Genomic DNA, 24,415 nt, shown 5'->3' with positions numbered 1-24,415 from the left:
GATAGAGTAGGTGAGAAACAGTCTGAATACTGTTAAAGAATAGGGTCTTTCAATCCTGATTTAAAAAAACTTACTATGAGCAGTATCCACTTGAAAATGCTTTCCAGTTAAAGAAGGACATGGGGGGAAAAGAAACCCCTTAAAATACTGAGCTATTTTGTGATTTAAACTCATCTTTTTACACATTTGCAAATTGTATATCTTAATACTTCTTAGGAGCAATAAAGAAAAATGCGTTGGAGCAAGACTTTGTAAGTTGTTTTTGTCACCTGAAGGAGCTTTTTCTTGTTACCATCAAGGTTTGAACTGCTGGAAATGTTTCTGGACAAACCAGGAACCTTTGTGTTCCTGGTGCCTTTCAGCCTACAGAACTTCTTTTTCTGAAATATGTTCTGAACAACACCATGAGTGCATTTCATAAAACGTAAATTCAAGAATGTTATGAACTTGTGTTGTGGATTTTTTTTTCTTGAGATCTTAACAGTTACAGAATTATTTCCCTGTTTTATGCTTCTTTGTAGCTGTACCCTCTAAAGGAAGGCAAGCATGGTGTTGGGCATCCTATCTGGAGGAAGAAAGGGCCATTGCAGTGCCTACTAAGCTTTTTAAGGAGGTATGACCTTTGAAATTTAAGTCAGTCAACCAGCTAAGGTCTTGAAATTCCTAGGAAATCAATAAAGAAAAATAATTTGAAGATGTTATTCTTTTCTCTGCAAAATGTGCATGATGAAAATAATGCTGTGTCCATCAGCAATTAGGAAAGCAATTATCTCTCTCTGTTTTTTCAGAGAATTCTGTTGTAGATGAGTGCTGTCAGATCAGACTGCAGAAAGCAGATGCTCTCCCAAAATCTGCTGTTCTAGCCATTCCTTCTAGTCTCTGAAGCTAAAAAATGTGATACCCACATTTTTTCATGCCATATAATTTTCTTTAAATATGTTTGGAAAGGTGGTACAAAGGTCATCTTTTGTCTTGTTGTTTTGATTATATTGCCTGTCTTCAGCTTCTGCTGACATTATATTTTGTTACTACATCAGATACTTTGTCTGCCTCTCCTTTTGCCTGTCGTCTGATTGGATGTCACATCATCATGTCCTGCTTGTCCTTTGCCTGCTATACTTTGTCATTTCAGTGCTTTCATTAGTGCCACTTCTCTTGCTTGGAAGAGAGCTCTGTATCCAAATCCATAAGATTTCTGTGCTGTTGTCTTCCCTTGCAAAACCTGGTGAAACATGTGAACATGTCTCAGCTGCTGTATGTTACCTTTTTTTGGACAATTCTGTTCTTACTTGTAGTCTGTTTCTTGCATCCATTTCTTTCTGTATGCTTCATACTTCAGCTGAAATCGTCCCTGTAGGAATTACCTTTCAGCTTACACATGCTGTGTGATGCTGGTCTTTAATTGGTGGTTTAGTTGCTATTGAGTTAGAAAAGTGAAGAACTGGGGTTTCATTTTTCCAGAATCCACAGATTTGCAGGTGCAAGAACAACAGTCCCCTGACTATCTTCATTTGTGAAGACAGTGCTATATACTGGCTCAAAAATTAGCAAGAAAACAATCAGGATAAAGAGTGTCCTAGTGGGAAGGTAGATTTCCAAAGCATTGCTCTGCCTGTCTGAAGGCCCATGAACAGCTATGGCAGTACAAAGGCTTTGCAGGGCACTGCGTAGTACTGAAGTCTGGAGTTAAGCAATGTTTCCTCCACATTGTACCTTTCTTATTCAGTGCATCTTAATTTACTAGTTTCTTTCTAAGCCTTTAGCCCCTGGGTAGTGCTTGATTTAGTGTGCAGTATTTAAAGCCTGTAGCAGAAAGAGAATTTTTAGTAACACTCAGAATTGGCCAGGTAATTTTTCTGCATTTTACAGATGAACGAGCAAGCCACATAGACAGGATAAAAAAACCTCATACCAAACATCACAACCAATCATGAATCCTTGATTTCTGTTTGGATTTTGAGAATTACTCCTTTTTTCTTTTTATTTTACCATTTCAGAAGCAGTACTTTTCACTGTGCTGTTTCTTACCCTTAGTTAGGAATAGTCAGGATGATGGAGGGTCCTTGCTATTTCCTTAGACCTTAGAGTGATTTCTAAGCTGTGTCTCACAAGGTTTCCCATCCTTCAAAGTAGGTGATACCTCTCTCAGTATTTGCTGAGAGAGGTATCACCTATTCGTACCCTTCTCTTCCCTTTGACTGCAGAGTACTGCAGTTGACTCAGGAACATGTGTCACCTAGGCAGAAACAGAAGGGAAAGGGAACGTTTAAGAAGCTTTTCCTGTTTTTTTTCTGTAACATAAAACTGACTGTGAATTTTCTAACCTGTGGAAAACTGTCTTCAGTTTTGTTTACTTATTTTTCTGATCTTTCCTCCAATTTAACCTTAATATCTGCTACCTTTCTTCCTCTTTAACAGAGGAAGAGATGGTTGATGGTGATGCCTGCTGATTGAAAAGGTGGTTGATCCATCCTGCTTAGCCTCGTTTTCACTTTCTGTTTTTTGAAAGATATTCTTCTGGGTTCATTGTAGTGTGATGTAAGGGTAGTCATGTTCTTGTGATGTAGAAATTCTCCTGGAAGACTACATAGTCTGGGCTTAGCATATAAAGGACAGCAAATAGGCCATCTCTACATACAGAGTGTTCCATATTTCTGCCTTTCAGTTCATCTTTCATGGCCTGAGATGTGGAACCAAAAAGGCAAAACAGAGTCATTGTTGTGATTATTATAGGAATTATGACCACCAGGAAAGTGTCACTGTACAGGCTGAAAATTAAATAATTAAATTGCTAAGATATTTTACTGTCAATTAGTGAAAAAAGTTGAAGAAAAATGGTGTCATCTTTCCATTGACTCTTTTGCTAATTCTTCCTAATTTTCTTACATGCTCTCAGGTTTCAAGTCATTGTGTTTTTCAAACAATCATCAATTTCTCTTTTCCTCTCCACATTTTGAAAACGCGAAACTTAAAGTGATTTATTAGTTCCTTCAGAAACATGAATAATAAATAATGAATGTTCTGTTCCTTGTAAAGATATTGTATCTTTCTCTGGTGTACTCTCAGAAGTATTGAAACTGCTCTTTTCCATTGCAGTATCAGTCTTTCCCATACAACAAGAATGGATTCAAGGTAGGGATGAAGCTGGAGGGTGTGGATCCTGAGCACCAGTCGATCTACTGTGTTCTCACGGTGGCTGAGGTGAGCAAGCAGCCACAGTGCTGGGTTACAGTAGAGACTGAAATGAAACAGCAGCAGCTAAAAACCCTCACTCTTACCTAACAGGCAGACAGAAACTATATGTAGGAAGATGATTTTTAAATTAATAATGCTGTATTATTTCTGCCTGATAGACATGTAAAGAATATATCCAGTGTCAATGCAGCAGTACATATATTTAACATACACAGAAAACAGTATTAGACTAGTTGGATGGTATGTGGTTTATCTGTAATCCTGTAGTTTTTTATTTAAAATAAAAAATAAATAGAAAACAAACATGGCAACTGATACACAGCAGTTTTATAGAAGTTTGATAGTATTTGCAGTTGCTCCATTCACTGATACAAATACCTAAAAGTTTCTCATGTTGCTGTTGTGCTACAACTTTTTCACGCTGACAGCTAAAGAAACTGCCTGTATTAGCAACCTGTGCAAGTTAACATAAAATATATACACAGGTTTTTCTTTTTGCTGTGGTTCATGAAATAGTTTTTCTGATGAACAACTTCTTAGCTTTTAATGGAGCCTGCTTCTCAGGCATATTTTGAATAACTTTTAAAAATACCTTACTTTAATTTTTGCATAGTTTTAATGGGTTTTTGGATTTCATTTGTGAATTAAAATGGGGAAACTGGAAGTTGTGTCAAAGTACAAATTAAATACAAAATAGGGTTGATGTTGAGATTTTCACTGATGCCTGCAGTAAATTTGTGGCATTTGGCATTCAGGGAGATGAGGAGAACTTCCCTACAGAGACAGTGTTGTGTCCTGTTTTTATCCTCCTCTCAGTGGTTGACTTATTACTTCATGGAATAATGAAGTTCTGGGGAATATCTCCACTGACTTCTCATCTTTACTTAAACAGTTTTCAGTATCTCTCTGGAGAGCCTTTTGAACGTACTTTTTGTTCGCTGCTCCCTTGCATGCCAGTTAATCAGGATAGCTTGAAAACCTCATTATCTGCACTTTGTCCTCAGCTGTATCAGATGTATTCACACTCTTCTGTAGGGCTTATGTTTTACTTTGATGCTGGGTTGAACCATTGTCAAGTTTTTGAGCACTACTGGCAATAGCCAGCTTTTAGTTAAATTCTTTTGACCAGAAGAGGAGGCACCGAGACTGAGAATAGCTTTGCCTTTTAATTCTCTCCCTATTATGAAATGAATTTATTAATCCAATGCTGGATTGGGCAGAAGTAAAAATCTGACTGAAAACATACAGTTATTATACATAATATTGAATGGAAGTGGTTATGTGTAGGGCAAAGGTCTTAGTGTTGTATGTTGTCAATTCTTGCTTTTAGGTTTGTGGCTACAGAGTAAGACTACATTTTGATGGATACCCAGATTGTTACGATTTCTGGGTGAATGCTGACTCTTCAGACATTCATCCTGTTGGATGGTGTGAAAAAACAGGTCACAAGCTTCATCCACCTAAAGGTATTGCTTAGTTTAAATTTCCGTGTCTTACACAGTTCTGAGATTGAGAGTACCTGTGTAATGCTGTAGCATTTTTTTGGCAGAAATGTTTTAGTTTGTTTAGTCAAGAGTATTTGAAAATGGCAAATTAAATACATATCTTGCCTAAAATTTCAAGTTCGAAAGCTTGCCCCTTCTATTCGGTGGAAATTCAGAGAAACCAAGAAAACAAAATGGGCTATGAGAGTCATCCATAAGGCATTAGGAAAAAAAATACTGTGCAGCAAACCTAGACCCCAGCTTATTCCAAGGAAATTGGCAGCATACTGGTGACACATATGCTTAAACTGAGGTCTCACAGGCAGCTGAGGATCCTTTAGTGGAAGGTCTTAGGACATTTTTGCTACTGCATAGTGATCATTATTACTGTACAAATGTTGGTACAGACTAATAAAGACTGTGCTATTTCCACAAAGATTAAGTCTGAAATAGAGACAAAAATAGGAATCAGCAGATCAATAGGGAGTAAAAAAGGTAAGATTGCAAGCCTGAAAGTGTTATTTGTACATGGATTATGTAAATGGTATACAGGTATTGAAATGTGTGTAATTTACTTGCTTAATTTGCTTCCATTTCACATTGTGTAACTTCTTTTGGCAGGAGGGCATCTGCACTGAACTGTACTATGAAAAATAGATAAATGTGGTCCTTTTGGAATATGGAGGGAGTATGTGGGGTGAAGGGAGCAAGTCCTGAAGTCTGAAAAGTGAGAAATAAATGAATGTGCCATTTTTGCATACACAGTGAGGGTAGTATAATGTGATTTAGAAAGGCTGGAAAATGAGGAGTGCACAGATTCAAGAGGATGTGCTTGCAGAGAATTATACTGTAGATGTAAGGGCTCAGGTGTGCAAAAGTGACAGTAAAGCCACTGGAAGTGTAGGGGCAGAGGGCCTGCCAGTGTGTGAGAGGGTGGCATTTCTTTGTGTGAGCCTTGAGAGGCATGAGCTGCTCTTCTGAGTGCTTTGCAAGCTCCACTCTGATTACAGGGTGCTACTTGCTTTGGGATGCAGTTCTGTATAACTGGCTGTGTAGAAATAGCAATTCCTTGAACATAAATAAGAATTTCTTAGAAGGATGGCCTCCACTGATGTAATAAATTGTATGTAGCAAATGGGTAGTTCCCAGTTACAGCATTCCTGATGTTATTACAGTATGCTTAGTAAGTTTTGTATCTGTGACAACGATTTGTCACCTTTTACATCTTACATTTTAGAGAGCTTTTGTTTGCAAAGAATGATTGCCCCTGGAAGAATTTGGTGGGATTCTGCTTTTCCAAGGGGAAGGATAATATGCCATTTGTAGGTTCTGTTTTAATTGGAACGGACAGATTGGTTATATTTTGCTGTGTTATGACATTTTAATAATGATTTCTGTAGTGCCCGTTGCAAATTTTGCAGATGCTAAAGCAAATGAGAGTTATGACATAGGGCACAGTATTTATATAAAATAGCACCCCAGAGAAGAACTCAAAGGTTTATGTTAGTAGCCTTTAATTTTCCATCTAAAATACAGATTTATGACCTTCATGGTGTAAACCCTAGGCAATTTGGAACCTGGTGGTCTGACTTGGGTGGGCAGGGGGTGGGGAGTGAGGGACATGAGACAGGAAGAATATTATTCTAGATGTTTTCTGAAATGTATTTCTATCCATGTTTATTAGAATGGAAAGGGTGGGTAACTTTTAGTGCTGCTGGGCAGGACAGGTCTTGTGATGGGATGTCTCCCACCCCCCACAGTAGCAGGGGCAACAGGCAGCTGCTGCTGGGCTTCCAGCAGGTGTAGGAGAGCTAAGAGGCAAAATTGAACTAGATTTCACAGAAATTAAAAAAGATGGTGGTCAGGACACTATTCATTTTGTGTGGAAGAGGCCACTTTTTTATCTCACACAGGCAAAATCTGCAGTGAGAATGGATGTACATGTATATATATGCATGCAAAAATTACATTGACTGATCTATATTTTCAGTGAATAAATCAAATTGACCTTTGGTCTTGTTATGAGAGATGAGTTAGGAGCTTAAAACTGCCCAGAAACTGTTTCACAGTCTAATGAAACCAATTTTTTTTCCATGAGCTTTGTCCTCATCCCAATAACTGATGATCTCCCTTTCTCATTTGGTGGCAGGAAGACCCACACTGCCCAGAAACTGTTTCACAGTCTAATAAAACCAATTTTTTTTCCATGAGCTTTGTCCTCATCCCAATAACTGATCCCTTCACTCATGCAGTAGGTGGGAGTTTTTTATTGCCTGCTGTGAGCTTGGACTTAGGTTTGAATACTCTCTAGAATTACAAAGCAAAAATGAAAAGCCTAAATACTGTATTGCTTTAAAAATGGTTTCAAATGATCTACAGCTGTAGAGTATCAAGACAATAGACAATGGGAGGATAAGGAAAGTATTTTTGTTTGGACTTGTAGGTTAATTTATGTTGACTACTAATTAAAATGAAAAGTGAGAAATCCCTATGCAGAGAACTTGAAGGGTTTGAAACTTGCGATTCCTGGGATAATATGAGAATATAAGATGGTTATAATATCAGAAGGTTAAACAAAGCAGTTGTCTCTGGCATATTTGAGTAATACTTCAAGTAGTTAAGAGGTGACACATTTCAGTAAAGGCTGAAATTTGTTGTGGTCTTGGTCTTACTTTACTGAGTTGTAACATCTTGACTAAAAGAGATGTTTCTACAACTGTTACATAACAGAAAAATAAAGGATGAAATCTATTTGCTTCCAACTCAAAATTAAGGAGGAAATCTATTTGCTTCCAACTCCTACCATTGTTTTTTAGATTAGAACTACAAATGGTATTTTGAAGATTATGTTATGCAGTTCAGTATGTTAAGAATTATATGTAATTTTTTTCCCCTAAGAAACAGAACACTAACAGAAATAGAGTTTTCTTTTCTAGTGTTGTATACACTGAATAAAAAATATACAATGTCCATGTGGGGGACAGTTTATACTGTAAATTGAGAAGGGGTCTGAGGCATTGGTAGTGTAAACAACTGTTTTGATATAACCTAGGGGGGTTGTTTTAAAGCTAGTAGTGATGATGCTGTATTAGTGATAGCCTGATGATGTAATATGGTGAAGTCTGGAGGAGGAGGGTTTGGTGTTTTTTTTGGACTGACTGGCACAGTGGGAAGAACTTCGGGATCTGTAGGTCTTTTTCTGAATCTGAAGTAAAAGCAACAGACTGAAAAGCAGCTGGAGAACCCTTTGTTGGTCTCATTGACACACACACAGAGCCAACAAGCGAACTTAGGTGGTACCTGTGAGGCAGACAGGTACTGGAAAGATGAGGTTTTCTTGGGGAGAGACAAAGAGGTGACTTTTAGCCCGTGCTTCTTGGACATATTCGTTCAAAGGGAAGAAGATAGAAGTATAAAATTGGTCTCTTACTGATATGTGTGTCTCATGCCCATAATTTCTTGCTCTTCTTTTACAACCCTCATTTAGGATATAAGGAGGAAGAATTCAGCTGGCCCTCCTACTTAAAGGCATGTAAGGCTCAAGCTGCTCCTAAATCACTGTTTGAAAACCAGAATGCAGTAAGTACTCCCTTGTTACTAATGGTGTAGTTGAGGAAGCATGCTTGTGTGTGGTAGAGACTCGTAGCACGTTTCAGTGATGGCAGACTTGAGTCTGAAATTTAAAACAAAAGTGTTTACAGCAAAATGAATAACATTTTAACATTCTCCACTGCACAGCTAACTGCTGCAGTTCCAGTTCATTACTCTTCTACTTATCTGTTTAAACTTCTGATGCATTCTTAAATTAAAGATTTGTTATTTGTACTGTGTCTTGCACTGTAATCTTGTGGGACAAAAATGGTCTTTCAGAGAGAGTATTTAAGACAGCTAAAACTAACACATTTCATTTTAGCAGCATGTTTAGGACTTTTTTCTTTCATAAACTGCAAGTCTCTCATGTCAGCTAATCAGGCTGCTGCTACTCTGTTGGGACAGTTAATTGAGAAATTTGGAAATGGCCTGAATATATTGGTTGTGGACAATGGGGAGATTTCTGGATTTATAGTATTTATCTTCAGTTAAATGTCTTCCTCTATGTAGACAGTGATTCCGTCGGGATTTCGAGTGGGGATGAAGCTGGAAGCTGTAGACAAGAAGAACCCGACTTTCATTTGTGTTGCCACGGTAACAGACATGGTGGACAATCGTTTTCTGGTTCATTTTGACAACTGGGATGAGAGTTATGACTACTGGTATGATGTTTTTGTTTTGTATCCTAGTGAGATGTATCAGAAATGTGTTCACTTTAAGTGCTGTTTTCTGTGATACTTTCCAGACTGGTGATACAGTTACCATACCAACTTTTGCTGGGTTTTTAAGTATGGCCACCAAAGTAGGTCTCAGTGGCAGACTGGAGGAATTAATTTTCCCATGTCAAGTTTCACATAAAAAATGCCAAGGTTGTGTTAAAGGAGTGTTCATGCGTGCTGCTGCATCTGGAGTTGTGGATTGATGTCAATTACGTATTATCTCTGAGGCTGATTACTTCTGTGGAGAATATACACCATGATAATGAGACTAAGTGTACTTGGAGTTAGTTTTACTTATAACTGTAAATTGAGTGAACTGTAGTCATGTTCTATAAAGTATCGGGATAGTGGCAAAACCTGCTTTTGGTCCTCTGTGTTCTATATTCCAGTGGAATGTGAGATCCTGCTATCCTGACCTGTGCTGGAGGTGACCTTTCTGCAAGCTTTATGGTGGAGGGGCTGTGTGTATCTATAGGAAAGGCAGTGGAAGGAGCAGGATGTACTAGGAGCACAAAGACAGTGAAGGAGATTTAGGCTGTTGCAGTACAGGTTTTTATTTCCACTTGGATCTTCATTTGATAGATCATTTAGAGCAATGTAGTTTACCTTACATTCTTTGGAGAGTAAGTTACTGCAGAACAGGTAGAGAGCATTGTTATGGATCCCCTTTATGGCCAGGGTTTGGCAGTGGCAACTTAATTCTATAGCTGAGCCTATAAAATAAATGAACAAAAATTTCTTTTTCTGTATTTGATGACTACTTTGCACTCCATCAAGGGGAATGTCACAAGACTATAAAAGTAACTTCAAAACTTCGTGAGGCCATCTCGAAATAATAATTTTGTAGCCAATGTGACAAATAAACTGAAGTAGAACTGAATTATTGAAGCAGTAGTGAACAGTTAAGTGAAGTCAAGAACTGAATATCAAGATAATAGACCATATGAGTCAAAGACCAGAAAGACCAGAAATTATTTCCACAAAAAGTAATGCAAACCATACATTTTCTCTACCAAGCATCAGAAAAGTGGGGACTGGGGAAACTTAGTCTGAATATCTTGGCATTTGACTGTTCACTAATAATAGCTATGACATTAATTAATAATTAAAATGGCAGTTAGTCAAAGCTTTTCGGGAAAACACAGTTTTCAACTGTGTTGAAACAATATAACCCATGGTTCACAATATAACCATGTTTGTTCAGAGGTAACATAGGCATCTTTCTAAAATACTGCAGTCTATATAGCAGACATATACTGAATTTCAGACTTGTTAATATTCCAGCGTCAACAGGAACTTTGTCCACCAGTCTTTTCAGAGGAGGGAGAAGCAGTTTTCAAGTACATAACCAAGCTTTACATTTATAGTATTAGTCAGAGTTATAGTATCCTGAAGTGGTTTTTCTGAATTGTATGTGTAGACTACATGACATAAAACCCTCCTAAAGGATGAAGAAAATTTGAAGTGGAAAGTTTATAGGTTTCCCTATAGGTTTTCAGAAATCACTGGAGCTGTGTTTACACTGAGGTCAAGCTTAAGTTTTGTTCTTTTGGTGAAATTGTGAAATACCTTTCTGGAAGCAGCAAGAAGATGTTCCTGGAAGTACTGTGCATGGATATTAAATTCTCAGTAATGTGGTACCTCTCAGCATTGCATTGAGAATAGTGAGTAGAGAAAGAAAGGAAGAAAGAAGAAAGAAAGAAAATTAGAGAAAAGAGTGGCAAATGAAAATAGCAGTGGAGTGTCTGACCAAAAGAGAGCCTGAAAATATAACCTGAATGCATCCCACTCACATTTTTAATTTTAGATATCAGGTTTGTAAGGGCCTTAAAATATCTTAGGTGCATACATTTCATGTCTACCAACTGCTGTCTCTAACTAAAAACAGAAAGGTTTTTTGAGATTACCCAGACCTGAACCTCAGTTTCCTTCTGCCTGCATGTAAGTTTCAATCTCTGAATAATAATGAAGATGAAATTACTTATTTTGTGTATGTTGGTTATTTTCAAACAAGTACCTCTTTTCTCTGTATACCTTTTGTGTTTTATTTGGAGAAGACTGAACTTTCTCACTGAGGTTAAAAAAAACCTTTCCTATTTTTGTATATGTAAAAGAGAGTTGACTGATATTACTGACTTCAGGCAACATAAACCCATTACGATTGCCTAAGGCTTTTTAGGCTCCGGGCACTCATCGTGAAGATACTCTTCCTTACTTTCTGAGCATTAGAAAATACATTTTTGGTTGAAAGTAAGTACCCTGGTTAGAATTAGTCATTACAGCAGCTCTTTAATGCATGGTCATGCTACTTTCAGTGTATTATAAATCCTATTAAATTTTCCTTTGATAGTGGCTTTTAGATGGAACAAAAGTGAACAAAATTGTCAAATTCAAGATTTTATTTAATGAAGGGAAGTTTGACCTATAGAACATAAGCCTCCGGGTCCTTTCCATCTGTTCCATCTCTTTGATTAAACATAATACTGCTCTGAAAGCTGAAGGCATTCTTGTTCAGTGGAACCTCTCAATTTTCTTACCATTGTCTGAACCTGGAAATGGAATTGAGAATATTTTGGTATGTCAGAACTATGAATTAACTACAGGTCCATCCTATATTCCTCCATTCCCTTACATCAGATTTGCTCGCACACAGATCAATGTTGCCTCATCTTCCTAATTTTTTTTGTGACCAAATGGAAACACAGCCAGAGCTCATGGAAGAGGTGAAGCTGCACCAGCTTATTGCTGTTTGCCCACAGGAGAAGTGGTGCATTGGCTGTGCTGCACACATTGCATCCCAGACTTGCTGCATCAGAGGGCTCTGGGTGCCCTCGCTCATCCTTGGCTTGGTCTGAACTTCCTCTGCAGAGAAGGTTCCACAGGCAGATTTTGGGATCAGCTTACCAGGAGTATGTTAAAATACAATGGCCTGTGTGCCACTCACTGCTCTGTTCCTGTCTGTCTTGCATAGAAAAATGATTTCTGAAGCCTGCTGTGAAAATAAAATAGCTTTTGATTTCTGGAACCATTTTTTGATCTGTAGGACTTAAGGAACAGACTGGACTTTGTAATGAAGCTAAGTAAGAGGCCAGGCCTGTTGTCCATCAGTATTTATTACTTTTCTAGCAGCCAAGTCCTTAAAAGTTGCACTCTGCTGGTTTCGTCTTTGAGATAATTAACTTTTCTTCACTCTCTCTTTGAAAGGAAGCATGTTTTTGGAGGGGTGATATTACATCAAAAAGGAGATAAAACAACCGTAAAGAAGCATGAGTCACAGTGCATGCGTTTAACTATTTAAATGGATAATGAACCATTATGTGACCCTAAGTTTCCTGTGAATCACTGTGCAGCTTTCTTATCAGACTTAAAATAGAAAATATGATAATGTTTTATGGTAGTGCTATACCACCTCTCGATGCATGCCATAACCTCCTGGATTACATTTTCAGAAACCCTGACCTAAAATTGTACCAGCTTTATACTTGTCAATGATGAAGTATTCTCAATTATGCACTAGATGGGGCTGCAGGATAGTTTTTGTGGTTTTTTTGTTTTGTTTTTTTTTTTTATCTCTTGATGACTGACCTGTCACAATCAAGAACTTGTATAAGTAGCATTCTTGAGAGCACATTATTATTTATGGGTGTATGGGGCATATGTGTGTAAGTCGTTTTTGATAGATAACATTTTCATTACAGACTGTATCTACACTTATTAAAGTGAATATCAAAATATTAAAAGGTTTGTTTCCCAAAAGGGAAAATCAGAAATAATTTCAAAATAGAAAATTATTATAATAATGATAACAATTATTATAATTATTCCAGTATAAAATTATTATAAATACAATGCTGACCATTTAATTAAAAAATCTGTCCAGAGCATGAGGTGGAGACCTATTTAAGAAAATACTTTGCTGAAATAATTGAGTATAAACTTTTTCAGCAGCAAGCATTATCATCCATCTCTCTTGATCTAGTTGGGATAAGCTGTATATGTGAAACAGAGTTTTAGGAAAAATTAGCAGGACAGGTGAAAGTGATCAGTAGAAGAATATTAAGCCATCTTCCATGTGTGCCTCCCGCACTGGGATGTGCCCTCCTGCTGTGAGTTAAGGACTGCTGAACCTTACATGTGTTCCGTTCAGGCAAGGTGGTGCACACACTGGGGAATCACCTTGTCAGCTGCCCTTGCTTTTCCTTATTGCAGAACTATGTCCTGTCTAGTTGCATCATGCAGCTCTTCCCTGCTTTGTTGTTTTTTTTCTGTAGTTAAGATGTCCACAACTCAGCAAGCTGTCTCTTGTTCTGTCCCTCTGTGTGGCTCTCCTATGGGTTCAGCTGGTGCATTCTGCTGCTTTTGGCTCCACTTCAGCTTTCTGGATTAGCTTCAGTTTCCAGTATGGATATTAGATTTCTATTTCTGTCTGCATATTCTCACACAACATAAAAAATGGTTCACAAGTGACATGAATTGTGTGGACATTGTAATCTTGTTTTATTAGCCGAGCGTGCATTTGTCACATCTCTGCCTCTCGGCAGAAGGTGGTGTTGGTGCTCTGCTATGGTCCAGGGGTGGGTAGGTTTGGAGGTGCAAAATCCTTCAACTCTTGCTAGCGTTGGTAACCTTTATTGGCCTAGTAAGCATCCTCACAATTCATGGATCATCATGTTTTATGAAGCATGTGAGCTGGATGATCTGCCTTCTGTTTTGGAACAAAGGAAATACAAAGCTGTGGGATGTGGCAAATTGATTGTGAAAGGTTAGCATAGCCTTTAACATTCCAGTTGACAAATCTTGAGGCTTAGTCTATTGTTGTTCCAAACTGGATACGTGTCCATTAAATAACATTAAAGCATAATAATTTTACTTTAAATTGTGTGTGACTTTTACTGATCTCCTCTTTCTATTGTTAAATTAACTGTTAGAAGCTAAAAAGGGTGTGTGAAATCAGTAGGTGAAGATGGACTGTGTGATCTGATTTTGCTGGGGTCTTTCTTTTCCCCAAGTCCACTGCAGTTCCAGAAGCTGCTCATAGGCTTATCTGTAATGACTGGGTTTTTTCTTTTAAAGCAAGTCAAAGTTTGTAGATGTTTCATAGTGCTATTTTGCTGTTGAATCACAGGTTGCTTTGTGTTCCATGGTCACTGTAATGTCAGAGCATTTTCCAGGAATGCATCTTTCATTGCAACATTCCTTGGTCATTTGCTTCTTCTTGAATCTTCAAGGCAAGAAATGTGTGCAGTGGCATTCACTTTTCAGAGTTCTATTAAAATGTATGTTCAGACTATGCTTGAGAAATCAAACCGAATGCATTTAGGAGGTTTGTCCTGATAAGTGTTTTTCCACATCGGCTTGATTATTTTAAGTATAATACTGATAATACCATAGTGATCCTGAGCATGGGACTTGTTCCCAAATTTAACTTGGGAGAGTTTTGAAAATAATTTGTGAACTTAGCTTCAAAACATTTTAGGAAGTAAGAAGATATGTCTTTTCCATGCAGAAGTATACCTCATACATGTAAAACTCCCAGTGTGAGAGGGATTGAAGAGAGGAGTGCTGCCCCACGATCTTGTTAGCTTCTCTTCAGAGTTACTGTAAAGAGAAAGGAAGAGGGCAGAGGTAGCATGAAGGACTCACTGTTTTTTTTCTTATTTTTTGGAGGCAAAACATTTCTAGGAGTCAGGTGCTGAGTTTTAACAGTGCTAAATTACCACAAAAGGTCTCTTGCTTCCTTTTATTGATGGCAACTTCAGCGATTTAGAGAGTACCTGGTGTGATACTATAGATATTAAACACATACAGTATAGCTTTTTGTATTGTAGAAGGACAAAAAGTTGCTATTTGTGAACTGAGTTAAAATCCTTGGCTTTTGTTAGAGACATTACAGAGTCTATCTAATGTAGGTTTTATCTGCTTGGAATTATCTGATTGGCATCATTACAAAGAAATACTAGCAGAATTCTTTCATATGTATAGCCTTAAGATAATGATGTTATGTTGGCCAGTATTTTTCATCATTAGTGCTTCTCTCTGTTTAGGTAGAAGGCTGGAGGGATGCTTGTTATGAGACCATGTTGTGGAGCACCCAGTCAGCAATGCTGTTGTTGAAGATTATCCATACCAAGTTTTAGACACTATGTAAAATACTTCTCAGATTAAACAAAAAAAAACAAAAACAAAAAAAAAAAAGAAGTTACTCTGTGTATTTCAATTATGGTCTTCTCCTTAATTTTTATTTTATGCAGTGAAGGTTCAAAACTGCAGTGTGGTATAGCCCAGGGTCTAGTCTGCAATTTTTTCTGTGCTGTATTTCCTTTTGCAATTCCTAAAGTATGTTTGTGTCCCACATCTGCAGATCTGGTGTTTTGAATTTTAAGACTATGGAGTGCCTGCATAATTTACCTTTAGTTTCTTCTCCTCTCGTGCACAGTTCATTGCACCCTTTTAGGTATTGCACGTTATCAGCATGTGATATTTTAGAAGTATATTAATTAAGGGAACCTAATTAATTTGAACTTCCAGCATGCTAATACTTTCTGGGTAGATACAGATAAGGATTATTTTATAACACTCAGAGAGAGCAGCCCATACTGTTCGGTATTTTGCATTAGTAACTCAGGTTGAGATAAAGTGGAGAGAATACCTGTTATTCTCCAGCCTAATGATGGAGACATTGACTTCAGAGAGGGATTAAACAGAAACTGGATCATGGGTGGTTTGGTGTTTTGCTCAGTGATTATTATATGAAGTATGTGTCTTCATGCATGGTTGCTCTCTGTTTGTCTTCTTTTCTCATTAAGTATTTGAGAAGTGTTTGGAAAACACAGGAGGGGAAACAAGGTCTTTGAGTCTAGACTATTGCTTGGCTGCTTAAGGTTGGTTTCTTGATCTCTCCCTGGGGAGCTGGGAGTGAAGACTTTAGCTACTTCAGCTTACTCAGGCTTCACTTTTTTGGCCTTGCTGAGTCGTTGGAGTGAGTGGAACACTGAGCTCATGGCCAGTTGGAGAGATGGAAATACTGGTGGGGTTTTCCAGAAGAGAGAGGTGGGGCATAGCTGGAAGTATTTAATGTCAGCTACTGAAACACCTTTAGGAATAGGAAATAGTGGAGGAGAAAGGTAGTGCACTGTGATACTGAATTTATGATTTAACTAAAGAACTTAGGTGGGGTAGGCTCCTAAGAGCAACGAGGTCCTTAAGGGCAGATCTACATGAGTATTACATGGTTATAATATATGAATAAGTAGAGGCAAACAGTGTGTTTGCACAGCACAGTGCAGTGCCATGCAGAGTGATGCTGGCCTTTTGTGTCAGCAGCATGTTTCTTAGTCATCCTGGCTACGTAAATGCTAAAAAAGCACTTTCACTTGTTCAGCCAACTGAAAAATCATCAGTAAGTATGAATGCACACATAGGGATAGTACATGTTTCACAGTAGAGTCTGATAGCTTTTTACTTTTTCTGTAGATCAGTCTTACTTCTTGCCTTTACTAATAATGCTGAGTAGTAATATAATAATTGTGTTTTATTGTGCAAATTGTGATATGTTATGAAATAATATCCTAATATGTAATAAGGATATGTAATATTATATTACATATCCTTATTACATATTAGGATGTTATAATTTAATATTACAGAAGACTTAAACAGGTTTTCTCTTGTCTGCTTTTAGAACAGTTTCTTTACAGTGTCTCTTTTGTTTGTTTTTGTAAGAGGACTTGATAGCCAGCACTCACTTCTGATTTCCTCTGTGCACAATGTAACTGACCCAGTGAGCACAGTGAGAGTGATCTCTCACTGCTTGAGATGTGTGCCAGCATATGTAACTCACCCTGCCTCTGTTAGTCTTCTGTGGCTCTTTTGGCATGCCACAAGCAACAGCAGTAGTGCAAATTAGGATGCGCTTTACAGAAAATATGGGAAGTTGCTAACCCTTTGAGTAAGAGAGTTTAAATTGTTTTTTAAGAGCGGTTTGCAGTCTTGGATCACTAATTCTTTCATGTAGTTTGTTTGTAAAATGCTTGTAAAATGTTTTGTTGGTTTCTTGAGTTGTTTTTTGTTTTGGTTTGGATTTTTGGTTTGGTTTTTTTCCAGGGTTTTTCTCAGAGTTTGCTTATGTGCTACTGGGTTACAGTAACATGTTTACAGCTCCATTTAAGCCACTCAGAATCCAGTTCTGAATTTTTGCTTGCTATTGGCAGTGTGTTGCAGTTATACATGATTTGTTCTCTGCCTCCAGGTGCAACCTGGACCATTAATCAAGATCTTAAAGTTTTTGGTTTCAAATTTTGGTCTTGGCATTGCAAGACTCCATCCGTCTTTGATAGGATTATGGTGTTCTTGCAGCTAGCCAACATGATTCTACCAAGAGTGTCTGCTTGTGAATTTTTCAGATCCAGCATCATAGCTTCTCAAAAGAGATCTACCACTAATTTAAAGGACTTGATTTTCTTGATGTTCCAGCAAAATTGTAAATAAAGCCTTATGCTTGCATAGGTGGTAACAAGTCTGTGTTAGATGTGTTGGTGTCTTCAGGTTATGTTTGCAGTTTAAGTTGAAGGTGTTGTGGGTTGTTTGGAATTTAAGTCTCTCTTGTAGGTCTTGGTTTGTAAGCATAATAGGACGTCTGAAGAGCTGCAATTTCAGGCCCTTTTTTTCCTCCCCTTCCTCCAGGTGTGAGGCAGCTAGCCCACATATTCATCCTGTTGGATGGTGTAAAGAACATAAAAGAACTCTCATCACCCCACCAGGTTTGTATATTGTTGCATGTCTGAAAGATTTAAGGTGGCTGTAGTCAGCTAGCATTGTTAAAATTTACAGTAAAGTTTCTGTTACCTCTCCTGAATTTTTTTCTTTCTGTAATCAGGAATTGACATTTGCAGAGATGTAAATTTTTTTACAGGACTTAATATATTGAAAACTTAAGTATAATAGATGTTTGGCATTAAGTATGCAAACATATACTGATTTAGTAAAGAGACATCTACTCAAAAGATATCCCTTGAAATCTGAACAAGTTTGTGATTTTGGCTGAATGGCTGACGAGTACTGTAGACAGTCTAAAAATGCTCATAAAGCAAATTTCAGGTGTGTGAGATCATTGCATAAGAGAAACATCTTCATGTGAACTGTGTGCAAGGTAATGGATTGATGAGAAAATTGTATTAACATGATCAAAGAATCAGACTTGTAAGGGGTCTTTGAAATGAAGGAAAATGCTATGAGAGAGGTGATAAAGAAGGAAGGAAGTGTATTTGTTAGTGTGAAACTTGAGACTGTTTTTCAGGACTGTTGTGTATGGCTGGATGACCTAAATGCCCTGTTGCAGAAACTGGCATCTTGGGGTCTGAGAACATGGAAAGTTTTAATTGGTTAAAACCAACTTTAACAAAAATTCTAATAGCCAGCACTCTTGAAAAGTCATAAGCAGTCTGTTTGCCAGGAGGTTAATTGCAGCCTATTATTCAGTGAATCCCTTGTAAAACAAATTAGAATTGGTTTTGTTCTCTTCTAGCTTATGAATATTAATATTTAAACTTAAAGTTAAACTTCTGGTGCAGAGTAAAGGTGAAGGACAGGCACTGCCTTTTCTTTAACAGCCAAGCTGTCTTTGTGTTTCTTCCCTAGTGTTTATAAGCATGACATTTTCTAGGAAAGGCAACATAATCTTTGATGATATCTGTAGATTATTCATAAATGTCCAGGGTATTTTGTGACAAACTTAGTAAAAAATTTCTCACTAAAAGACTAACAAGTAGTTAGGTGTGCTCAACTGTGGTACAAAGCTATCATGATTAGATTATTTACCAGTGAATGACTGTTCATTATTTGAATTAATTTCCTCAGTTAAGTGGACAGATTTTTCTATTCCACATTATTTATATTGCAAAGGGAATGACACAATATTCTCATATCCAAAGCAATTGTGTACTATAGCTATTGAGTAGTGTGTATGGGAGGATTGTTCTCTCTTTTAACCTGTATGGTGAATTTGTCAGAGACAATTTAGAAGAGCCTTTCTTGCAATGATTTTGTAAGTCCAATGTAAAAATCAAAACAGTATTATAAAAGTTGCTAGGCACTCTGTAAATTAGACATTAACTTCATTTTTTGCACTGCTGTGTTTAATTTTGCTCATGTTTCTTCTGTGCCAGATTATCCGCACGCTAAACATTTTTCTTGGGAGAAGTATTTGGAAGAAACCAGTTCACTACCTGCACCTGCAAGGGCTTTTAAAGTGGTGAGAAAATGCTTAAATTTTTTTCATGCTTTTAAGTTCATGTAATTAATTTGTTTAAGAAGGTAACACATTTATGGTGTTCCTATATTTCTAAATGTATCCAATTAATTAGATGCATATAGGTGATTTATTTTTATGCAAGTTTGGAGTTCACTGTTAGAAATCAGATTATTATAAATAACTATTAATGTATTATTTTAATTATTATAAATGGGATTAAATGCTACAAATCTATTACTAATGAGTGTAATTTGCTATGGAAAATTACTGCCTACTTATTACAAATAATGAGATAGTTACTGAGTCATGATAACATATTTTGAAGATTTGTATTTCTGTTTATATGATGCAATAGATACAGTGTAAAAATGAATGTAAGAGGTTAGTTTGCTTGTCCATCTAGTCCATTGTGTTGGGCTCATTTTCAGTGCCCTTTAGCAGACTTTTTCTTCTGCTAGCTTGCAGCTGGGGCATGTGAGCAGCATCCACAGGCAGCTCCCCAGCTTAGCTGTGGTGTTTGTGGGCAACATCCTTTTCTTTTATCTTTGTACTTGCTAGTTTCTTTCAGTGATTCATCTTTTAGAGCTCTTAAGATTTCAGTGATGGTCAGTACTGCAGAAAGGAATCACACAATGGCTTGAGCTGGAAGGAACCTTAGGTATCATCTGGTTCCAATCCCCCTGCCATGGACAGGGACACCTTCCACTAGACCAGGTTGCTCAGAGCTCCATCCAGCCTGGCCTGGAACACTTCAAGGGGAACACTTCACATTTCTAGGCAAACTGTTCAAGTGCCCCATCATCCTCACAGTGAAGTATTATTTCCTAGCATCTAATCTAAACCTACTCTCTTTTAGTATGAAATAATTTCCCCTTGTCCTGTCACTACATGCCCTTGTACAAAGGCCCCTCTCCATCTTTCTCGTAGGCTCCCTTCAGGTATTGGAAGGCTACAATTAGATCACCCCTAAGCCATCTCTTTCCAGGCTGAACAAACCCAATTCTCTCAGGCTTTCCTCATAGGAGAGGTGCTCCATCCCTCTCTTCATCTTGGATTGCTGTTGGGAGCCAGCATTGGGTGGCTGGTAGCTCCCAGCCCTTGTCTCACAGCACCACTGAACCATGTTTGCCTCAGCTTTTCACATTAGGGACACTAATTCTCAACTTTGCTAAGAGCTGGATTAACAAAAGGCAAAGCATGGTGTTTATAGCAGTTCCTGGGGTCAGTAGATTACCAGAGGTTATTCGTGACCTGTGGTTTATCACCCAAAGGTGTGTCTGTCTTGGTAATGTTTCTCAATCTTACATTCTCAGCCAAATACCCCAAGCAATGATGAGGAAGTTATTTGTTTATATCTGAGACAGTAACAGTGTTTTGAGTTGTATTTTGGGGGAAAACTGAGTTCTTAAGCTGCAGCTGAAGGAAAAACACCAATACTCTGCAAAGTCCTAGAGCGACAGATACATTATTTTCATTAAAAAATAGAGTAAACTTAATAACTTGTCTTGTGAATATGTTCCTTTAAAATGGAAATAATTTTGCTTTAGTTTTCATAGCTACAAGTGACAAAATCTGATACTCCTACCAAAGACACTAATTTTATCAAAATAGTATTACAAATCCAGGCATTTGGTCTTCTTTGTTACTATTATGCTGTGAATTAGTTATGTTTTCAGTAGGAGACTGAAAAAGGGTTTGATTCATGAAACAAAAATACATACCAGAAAACACAAATATGTTTCCGGTAGACCATTTCATAGACATTTCAGGCAGCTGGTATGTAATGCCTTATTAATTACTGTAATGAAATTGTTGGCCAAAACCTCTAGGGTAACTGTTCCAGAGAATTTAGGGAAAAAAAATTGATTAAAACCTAAGATACCCATTTACATCCTTGGATGGCTTGAATCCAGTCCACTCCAGGAGAACCTGGAATCCCAAAGTAATTACTTTGTTTCACTATATTGATAAACACTAGTTTGAATTATGTTTTTATGCTTGAATTTCTAATAAAGGGAGGGCAGATTTGAAAAAATAAATGTATAATGTTTTTGATGGATTATATATATTTTGTAGCTGCATCAGATTTTGAAGTTTTGTTGTTTCACATAATATTGTTCTTCTTTTGTAGAAACCTTCTCATGGCTTTCAGAAAAATATGAAACTTGAAGTGGTTGACAAGAGAAATCCAGTATTTATCAGAGTAGCAACCATTGTAGATACAGATGACTATAGAATAAAAGTAAGTTTCTCTCTCTTAGTGTACTGTCCTACTTAAGTAAATGATGACGACTTCATAAAACCAAAATCCTGTAGTTGTAAAATTAACCATGTAATGAAATAACTGTTAATGCTCTGTCCTGCTAAACTTTTGCTCTTGCTCTTCATTGATTGATATATGCATGATTCCTTTGGAATGGGTTGTGTTACTGTCCTCTTGGATACTTGTGCTGAGGTGGGTAGTTAGAGAGCAGAGTTGAATACATTGGAAAATTGCTTTGGGAATAGTTGATAGAAGACAATTGTCCATTCTATCAAAAAATGTCATTATTTAATATCAAGTGTCAAAGGGCTGCTTTGATATTTGTATTAGGGACCATAAAATATTTGGTCTAGGTTAATTTAATCTGTTTTTATAAATTTCTAAGGGGAAGAGAGATATATGTGAGATATGAAACAGCCCTAATCTTTTGACCTTTATCATTGATTTCTGCAATTCTGAAGTTTCTGTTAATTATGGGCTTTGGATTGGATTAAGCTAAGTTAAAGTATTTTAAATGTGTTTTGCAGAAGCTGTGTACTTGAATTAATTCTCTTTTGTTGTATGAGACCAGTTTCCACTCTGAAGGCCCTAAGTATTAAAAGGGATAACATATACCAGATATCCAGTTAGAAATGAAGGATGTGCATGTTTGCAGTTTGTACTGATTTACTAGGCATACCTGTTATTTCAAGTAGGAGATGGAGCTGACATTTCATTTTGAATCATCTGAATTAACTGCTGGTACGAAGTCATCAGAACTAGCATCTTCACACCTACACATTTTCCACTTCAAATCGGACATGCAAAATAAATAAAAAAACCGGAACAAGAAACCCCATCCCAAATTAAAGCAAAATCCCACTCCCCAGTCTGATGTATTAAATGACAGGATCTGTAACTTCTAGGGCAGTAATTTGACTCTATTGAAAGAGCTCTGTCTGTGTGTACATGCATCCACACCTGGGTGTGTGAGAGATCTGAGAAATTTACTGGTACATGGGTCATGAAAGATTTGAAGATATTTAGCCTTCATGTGAAAAAATATGTGCATAACCCATAGTGGTGCTGTCCTGTGAAGTCACATGCTTCATTTTCTCTTCAGTTTCAACTCTTTATCCTGTGTAGTCTGATTTTAGTAAAATTGTTGCTTGTATGATGGGGGGATTGTCTCTTATAGATAAATTCAATTTTTGTAGTCCTTTGCTTTACTTCTCTGCTGTTCTTAAATCCAGTTCAAACAGAAGATTTAAAAACATTTGGATTTTTGTGTGTTTTTTGAGACATGAAAAAGGCAGCAATTCATGCTTTAATATAAGTATTAATGTGAGAACTGCATTGTGTCTGGGATTTGAGCCTGACAACACGGTAAACAACCATATAACATATGGTTGTTTACTGTTTACTTTAGTGAGAGTATGCCTGAGTCCAGAAGGTAATGTACATGTATTTTCTGTGTAACTTAAATAGTTCTCTGAAAGTGACTTCTCTACTGGACATGTAATTTCTAGAGATTACTCAGGTAAACTGATTACATGGAGAATTTTCCTGATCTAAAATGCACTATTCTCCTTTTTGTATTTTAGGTTCATTTTGATGGCTGGGATAGTATTTATGATTATTGGACTGATGTCGACAGCCCTGATATCCATCCTGCAGGCTGGTGTACGAAGACTGGACATCCTCTTCAGCCCCCACTTAGTAAGGGAAACCACTCTGTAATGTAATGATGGTAAAAGGCATGTGTGCTGTGCTATCTTTTGTCCCTGCCAGTGCCATTCAAAGAAGAGAAGCCACTAGGATATGCAAAATAATTGCAAATGTGGCATTTAGTGCAAAATCAACAGTCAGTAATTAATCACTTTTTAGTAGATGGTTTTATTGACCCTTACTGCAATGGAAATACAAGAACCACAGTCAAAACCAGAGGTGATGTAAAAGATCTGTTGTGTAAAATCCTGGTCCTCTCAGAGCCAGCACTGAAGCTGCTGTGGAACTCAGTAGGGGTGTAGGGTATCACTCTTAAGATCCTTTGTTCACATCTCTCTTGATGGTTACTATGCTTTTTGGCTCAAAGGAGTCCAGACTGCACTGAGAAGGCACTGCTTTCAAATGCTGTGGCAAATCCTCAAAAACAACAAACTTCCTTTTCTTCTTCAGCTGAGCAAAGAGGGATTAATGGTGCCCACTTTAAAAATAAATCCAACAGAAGCATGGTACCAATAACAACACTGGATTTACCAGCTTGTCCTCTCTGGGGATTTTGTTTTACTTGTTGAAGAAGTGGGAGAGGTTGCAGGGAGAAGAGACTTTTTGGTAAATATATCCCTGCCTAGTCCACTGTGTTTCTGGATAATGGCAGTGAAATCACTTTAGCCAAACTTTGAACAGATGAGTTTTTAAGTGAGTGCTCTTCTCTGCAATTGGTTTATGTAGCGACTCTGAGGTGTGGTTTACACAAGTGCTGACTATTCACAGCTGTTAGAAGGTCAGAAACAGCTGTGCTTGGAAAATAAAAAATGCTGAGCAATGCCAAGTATTCAGAGAAAAAATTAATGTAAAATAACTGAGATAAGTCACCACACAGTGTGAATGTATTACCTGAAAATCACAATACCTCAATTCAATGTCTCTGAATGCCAAGAAGAAATTATTCCTATCCAGAGTGTGATCAGAGTATATTCATTAGTTTTCTGAGCACTCCAGCAGTACAATGATGACTGCCTGTTAGGAAGTTAATCATTCTGCCTTCAGAATCTGAATAGAGTGCCGTAAGTGCCAAAGCACAAAGAGAATAATGAGGAGAAGACAGAATGCTGCATATCTGCTTCTTGATCTGAGATGTGCTGTCCTGTGTGCTGAATTAGCAGCCCAGAGGGAAAAGTAGCCTATGGCCACATATATAAAAATTGTATCA

General features: G+C 37.4%; 1 protein-coding gene across 8 annotated transcripts in view; it reads left to right on the top strand.

Annotated features, from left to right (window-relative positions):
- The window catches only part of L3MBTL3 (L3MBTL histone methyl-lysine binding protein 3), a 78,234-nt gene that overhangs the window by 29,021 nt on the left and 24,798 nt on the right, over positions 1-24,415 (top strand). For all 8 annotated transcript variants that reach the window (XM_039707278.1, XM_039707282.1, XM_039707279.1 and 5 more), the window contains exons 7-15: positions 522-613; positions 3,097-3,201; positions 4,526-4,661; positions 8,167-8,258; positions 8,781-8,932; positions 17,672-17,748; positions 19,153-19,238; positions 21,370-21,480; positions 23,085-23,199. In XM_039707278.1, the coding sequence (XP_039563212.1) occupies positions 522-613; positions 3,097-3,201; positions 4,526-4,661; positions 8,167-8,258; positions 8,781-8,932; positions 17,672-17,748; positions 19,153-19,238; positions 21,370-21,480; positions 23,085-23,199 (966 nt within the window). The remainder of the gene's footprint in view (positions 1-521; positions 614-3,096; positions 3,202-4,525; positions 4,662-8,166; positions 8,259-8,780; positions 8,933-17,671; positions 17,749-19,152; positions 19,239-21,369; positions 21,481-23,084; positions 23,200-24,415) is intronic.

This window comes from Passer montanus, unplaced genomic scaffold (genome assembly GCF_014805655.1).
Source record: "Passer montanus isolate IOZ18808 unplaced genomic scaffold, ASM1480565v1 scaffold2, whole genome shotgun sequence".
Classification (NCBI taxonomy): Eukaryota; Metazoa; Chordata; class Aves; order Passeriformes; family Passeridae; genus Passer; species Passer montanus.
Note: the sequence above shows the minus strand (reverse complement) of the source record. Positions and strands in the feature narration are given on the sequence as shown.